The following is a 6,142-nucleotide window of genomic DNA, read 5'->3' as shown; positions in this document are numbered from 1 at the left end:
GTGTGGGGATCAGCTCCCTGCATTTATTTCACAGCAACTGGCTCCCTCAAGTCAATGGAACATTCGACGACCTATATTTTTGAGTGTCTTTGATCCTGCCCGTTCCCAGAGCATTCTTTACACAATGGAATGCAACCAACAGAGGGAGAACCGAGCTTGGTCTCAGGCTACATTTCTATAATGTGAACGTGTCTTAAGTTCCAAGCCAAGTTCCCTTAATTCAAAAAAGTATTCAGAGCAACAGCAAACTGGGAACAAAAAAAGGCCACTCAGTCCATTATTCACATTATTTCCTTTAACCACACACAATCTACCCTCTCATGGATTCTACTTCACCTATTTAATCTTTTGAGGGTAAGTTCTACATAAATGCTCTATCATCAAATGTAATCAGGTGAAACTCTTGCATATATATCCTCCCAACTATTCAGGTTTGGTCTGGCATCATTCACAGATAGCACTCCATCCCGGCTGCACCGAATCCATTGTATTTGATTACTTATGTCTATAGCCAATCCCGAATGGCCTCCTTCTGTGCTTTATTCTATGATTCTATACTAACCTGCTTGGAGTCTATTCCACAATTCTCTATAAAAGAAAACAAATTCTTCTCATTTCTAGTCTTATCTCCGATTTATTCATTTTGACCCTGTGTCTCTCACTCACAATTCAAGTCAAATAGCTGCAATACATCCGTATTACTTGGAATGTTCAGCATTTGAAATATATGGATCACATCCCCTCTGCCCAATCTTTTTTCCAAAAAAGGCCAGCACTGTGGTCTTTTGTCATGACTAACAGTCATTTATGTTAGTCAGTGAGTTGAGTTTCTGCTTAAACTAAAAACAAACAGGCAAGTTCAGCATGGAATGGACTGTCTTACTGAAAGATGCCTTAATGATAGCAAGCACAGGGAGGAACTATCGTTTGAGATTTGGGTTGAACAATATTATTGGAGCAGAGTAAAGTGACCTATTGACATATTAGACCTAACCTGGGAGTGACTGATACTGACACATTGTGCCAAAAATGGGTGATATCTTCAATTTGGTGAGCTACAAAAACACAGCAAAATGTTTTTAAAAACGTAAAATATAATTGTAGTGTACATCACTGTACACTGCTTATCAGGTAACATTTTTTTACCACGACATTTATAAGGTTACGTTTAACACAAGATCATTTTGAAATGTTTTCTGACAGAAAGCATTTTCGTATTCATAAAGGTTTGAAAGCCAGTCAGTGCTGAAAGGGTTACTTATGGGAGAACTAGGTGGCAGTGTGCTTCTGAGTGAATACAGTCCTTTACCACCCACATTGATGTTGAGGGCTAAATATGGGAATGTGTTCCATTCCCCAACAGTGATATCCCACATCTTAATAAGCTTAACATTCACCGAGACAAGAAAGTTAGCACGGGCCATTCTTTCAAAGGGTAGAATGTCACTTTATTGTGTTTTTTTTAACCCAGAAAAGCCTGCATCCATGTGATTGGTGATGCAATTAAATAATTGTGTTGCTGATCACATTAGGCAATGTAAATTTATTACAGATATATTTTATGTTAAATAAAGGTCAAGATTAAAAAAGCTGCCTTGTAAACGTTTACATTGTAGCAAATTTAAGGCTTAATCACTGTTGATTATATTAGCGGCCAAACATTCCCAGGACATTCTTCTCTCTGCTGTTTTAACACTAACATTAACCTAATGCTTTTGCATGAGTTAATGTCTCTACTAAAGTAGTGGATAGAGGACTGTCATGGAAATCTGTTAAGCGTCCCCCACTAGTATCAGCAACAGTCATTCCTAGGCTATTGTCATCATCCTCATAGGCAGTTTTGATATCTGCTGCCGGATAACCTCCCCACCAGGGTGAGCATTTCTGACAGGGGCATTGAAGTGAAAGTTTCAGAGTAGATTGCTTGAGGAGCGGAGACTGTTGAAAATCACCCTGAAACAGCCACAGCACACAATAACAGGAGTAGGCCATTCAGGCGCTCAAGTCTGTTCCACCAGTCAGTTTTTAAATCTTAATTAATTGATTAGAGCACAAACCTTCATGTACAATGTGTGGAAGGAATGTTTTCAGAACGAGTTCTATTCCTCGTTCTTGAGCCTCCCCAAAAGGGTTTTATTGTGCACTCAACAGCTATACAGTGTAAACTGAAAGTTACCTCCATCAAAAAATCAACTGCTACAATATAGCTTTGATATTATTTCCAGTAACCACATAAAAAAACAGAATAGCTGGTTTCTGAGTAGAAATTTGGAGAATATGGGTTCTTCACATTTTGATTCATAGACTATAATTAACACTTTGGTTTTAAAAAACTGATTTTCGAAGGAGAAAGCCCAAAAGGAACAGGCGCAAGTTGTGAACCCGCCTCGTGAATCTTTTCAAAGCGTCACTTCAGCACGCAGCATCTCGCTTTAACGGCGTCGATATAAAGCAGGGTTAGGCTGCGATGTTTCTGTGACAGGCGCTCACCCGCTGGCTCCCCGAGAGGAGACGGAGCGAGTGTGTGTGTATGTGTGTACTCCTGGTATTCCTTGTATGGAAACTAGTCGGGGATCGAGTGGGATCGAGGGGGATTGATGACACTGGTTTCACAGGGCGGCTGCAGGAGGGGGCTGAGAGTCCGAGACAGTGGCGACCACCAGCAGTCTGCACAACCCCAGCACAAATCCCGCCCCAGGAAAAAGAAGAAAAAAACAAAAACAAAACTGAACTGTTTGGAGATGGAACCCGGGCTGATGGCGGCTCCTCAGATCAGCTGCTAATGTTATAGTTTGGGATTATTATTATTCTTTATTGCTGTTGTTGAACCTATTCCTGGAACCTCCATCCCCCTCCCCCTTCCTGATCTCATCTCCCTGATATTAACTTGGGACAGATTTCTTTCTTTATTTTTTTTGTGGATTTATTTATTTTCCCTCCCACTTTGTGTGTGTTTGTAAAATATATTCACGGTGGAAGATGGCTGCGTCGAGGAGCTCAGTGGGTCTAATAGCAGTTATACAGTTGTGCCTGATGCTATCTTGTACATCGCAAGAAAGCTTCCCTCAAGCTAACGAGTAAGTAACACCGAACCCGTTCGCTGATTGTCCTTGTAACTGTGTGCAGTGCCTCTGACTCTGGTCGCGGTCCTTTGCCTATAAGAGGTCTTATAATGGGGCTCCACTGTATCTCACGGTGTATCTCAGTGATTAAACAGCGTGCTGTAGACAGAGACAAAAACAATCTTCTGATGCATTTGCGATCGAGCCACCAGATCAGCGACTTAACACATTTAAAGAGACGCTCTTCTTTTGGTTGACGCGTGTACAGATTTATATTTTTTAAACTTTCGAACGCTCTATTTGAAGGAAACAGCCAGACCCCCCAAAAGTTTAATAATGTTGTCTGCAAGCAGATAATTTAGACTAAAAAGATGGCAGTATGTGATTCAGAACGAGCTGCCATGTTTTATAGGGGAACTTGCTGTATATTCTCCCTTCAGGATTTCAGCAATCATTTTGTTCAAAGAAACTTGTTGCAAAAGTTAAGAAAAAGTATCTATTTCGGGGGCTGTGCAAGAAGGTTTGCTTTGACTGGTGTCACTGGGACTGCTCCCGTCAGCTTTCAGTGATGCACAGTCGGTATTAAAGGCGCACTCTCTTCATTATGAAGTGTTTGACACATTTTTACTTTGTTGATAAACACAAGGCACAATTATGTGAACTATGTTGAAATGCATTGTGGCGTCACTTGCATGTGATGTTAACGTGGCGAGAATAACATTTACAACCTCCCCCCCCCCCCGCCTCCTCCCCCACCAACCCTGCCAAAAAGAACTAGGTTTGACAAGAAGAATATAACAGAACACAGGCTCAGAACTGTATATTTAGCCAGGATTATAGGAATTCTTTAAGTTTTTAACAACCAATTTCCTTTTTTGGGGAGGGGGGAGGGGGGAATGGAATATAACATTTACTAGAGGACGCTGATATAGTGATGACAATGGACTATTATTATATCCCCCCCCCCCGAAAAAACACCTTTAACTATGTTGTGTTTAGTTCATCAAGGTAACGCAGTTGATCCTTTGAGGGAGGAGCAGCAGAAACAGCCCTGAGCCTTTAATTTAATTGAGCTGCTCTTGAGGTGGAGCACACTTATGTTTGAATGTCATGGTGTAGCAGGGCCATGCTGGGTTTGCAATACAACCTCAGGCGCACTCTAATCCAGAACGTGACATTTTTTCACAGCACCGACAGTCCCAGCAGATCATCCTTTCTTTAAAACAAAAACAAATCTTGTATAGCACTAAAGGAGTCTGTGGAGGCATTGTTTTGAAGGTATGCTCAGGCACCAATAGAATCATTTGATTGGTAAAAAATAATTTAGGGGCAGCTGTAAATGTAGCAGATACGTTTTGTGTACTTGAAGGTACCAACGCCCTCTGAACCATCTTGTCCTGCCCCTCCAAGAAACTTGGGCCCATGTGTTCTACACTTACCAGATTTGTAGCATTAATTAAAATATTTTTGGGTTTTGCTGTCGAAAAAGGTATTTTGTGTAAGCAATGGCTCCTCAAGTAACTGTTTGGATTAGAATGATAAATTTGAGCCCATTTATTTTGATGCTGTTTTGTGGAGAACATAAAATGTTGTATTGCAGAGCCATTAAGACAGACTGCCAGTTTCTGCTTGTAGTGCACAGAAGGCAGTGGCAAATTCTCGGATGATATTAATTCTGGATGTAGTAGAAAGATACACATTTGTATTTCCAGGGTTTACATTAATTACAGTTTAATTATTCTGATTCATTAGGAGCAGAGTTGTATGTAGCTGTTCTTCAATTTTCCCATTTAAAAAGTTACACTATTCTCCTCTACCTCCCCAATAGGCCCACGGGGATGGATGGTGACCTGTTCTTAGGTCTCTGCTACGCAGAGCTTTACAGAGAGCCACTAGGAGGTGTGTGAGAGCAGTGCTTGTTAACCCTGTGGTTTGTTAAAAAAATTATTTTGTGCAGCAGCAGTGACAAATACCTGGGGAGCAAATCGCCTTTATTCTTTCTTGACCATAGATGTTACGTGGTATAGGAAGACCAAGGGATAAAGACCATATAAATAATTTCTGGCTCCACAAAAATCAAACTGAAAAAAGAATTGTTTCCCTTTTAGTGACTGGCCTCCAGCAATTTCTTTAAGGCCCGCTGGTTCGGCCGCTGTAAACTAGGAAAAACTGAGTGGAGCAGGTGCGGTACATGTCCGCCCAATTGATAACGAATTTGGAGTGGGGTCTTAAAACTGGCCTTAATTTATACATTTAAGGCATGTAATGCCTGTTTCACGTGGGCGGCCTGGCAGCCTGGACACTTGGAAGTTGCCGTCTTCCAATTTGGCAGCTGACGCAATACTGGGGGAGAATTTTTCACCCAAAAAACGGGCGCGACGAAGACCAATTTCTCCCCCATGGTCTCTTAAAAAAGAAGCCTGTTTTTAGAACAAGTATTTGAAGGAAGCCTTCAGTGACAGCTGCTGACCACATGCTGTGCTTAGGTTATCTCAGTACAGTCTTTGGCATGTTATTTAGAGGAGCCTAGGTTGGCTGTTTCCACATGAAATTGTATAACTTTGATGGTGTGAATGTAAAGAGTGTAAATAGTAGCTAGCCAGGTTTGCACAGATGCTAGGTATTACTAGTGCTTGCAGGAATGGGGCCATCATTTTGCCCCTGCTAATTTGCAGTGGTATATTTTTAAATCTGTTAGCTAGCACAAGTGTTCAGATCTGTATTTTAGGATTGAGTTCTCCTGCCATGCCTAAGTTGCCTAAATATAGAAGTAAAGAAATCATCAGCTGGCCCTAGCAATCAGTGGCACTGTCTTGTGCACCCGTGTTAACCCCTTAAGCACTAGAGTAGCCCAGTCTTCTAATCCTCTATATATGTGATGTAAACTTGCACCTACATTAAAAGTGAATGCTCCTGTTTCTTTTGCTGCCCTACTATATTACACCCTAATCAAAACTTACATTGCTTCAATGCAGACAGCCTAGGGTGTCAGGATAATGTATCAGAAGTAGGTGTTTGTGGATTGGAAGATAGAGAAACATAACTAATTAAAAGATGAACCAGAAACACACTATGGATTG

General features: G+C 41.2%; 1 protein-coding gene across 3 annotated transcripts in view; it reads left to right on the top strand.

The window, feature by feature from the left end:
* Nucleotides 1–2,492: 2,492 nt before the first annotated feature.
* LOC139278518 (voltage-dependent calcium channel subunit alpha-2/delta-1) overlaps nucleotides 2,493–6,142 on the top strand; it is a 794,302-nt gene continuing 790,652 nt past the window's right edge. For all 3 annotated transcript variants that reach the window (XM_070897372.1, XM_070897370.1, XM_070897371.1), the window contains exon 1: nucleotides 2,493–3,077. In XM_070897372.1, coding sequence (XP_070753473.1) covers nucleotides 2,980–3,077 — 98 coding nt within the window. In that variant the 5' untranslated portion in view covers nucleotides 2,493–2,979. The remainder of the gene's footprint in view (nucleotides 3,078–6,142) is intronic.

The sequence above is a fragment of the Pristiophorus japonicus genome, chromosome 13 (assembly GCF_044704955.1).
Source record: "Pristiophorus japonicus isolate sPriJap1 chromosome 13, sPriJap1.hap1, whole genome shotgun sequence".
NCBI lineage: Eukaryota > Metazoa > Chordata > Chondrichthyes > Pristiophoridae > Pristiophorus > Pristiophorus japonicus.
This window is presented reverse-complemented; position numbering and strand designations above follow the sequence as displayed.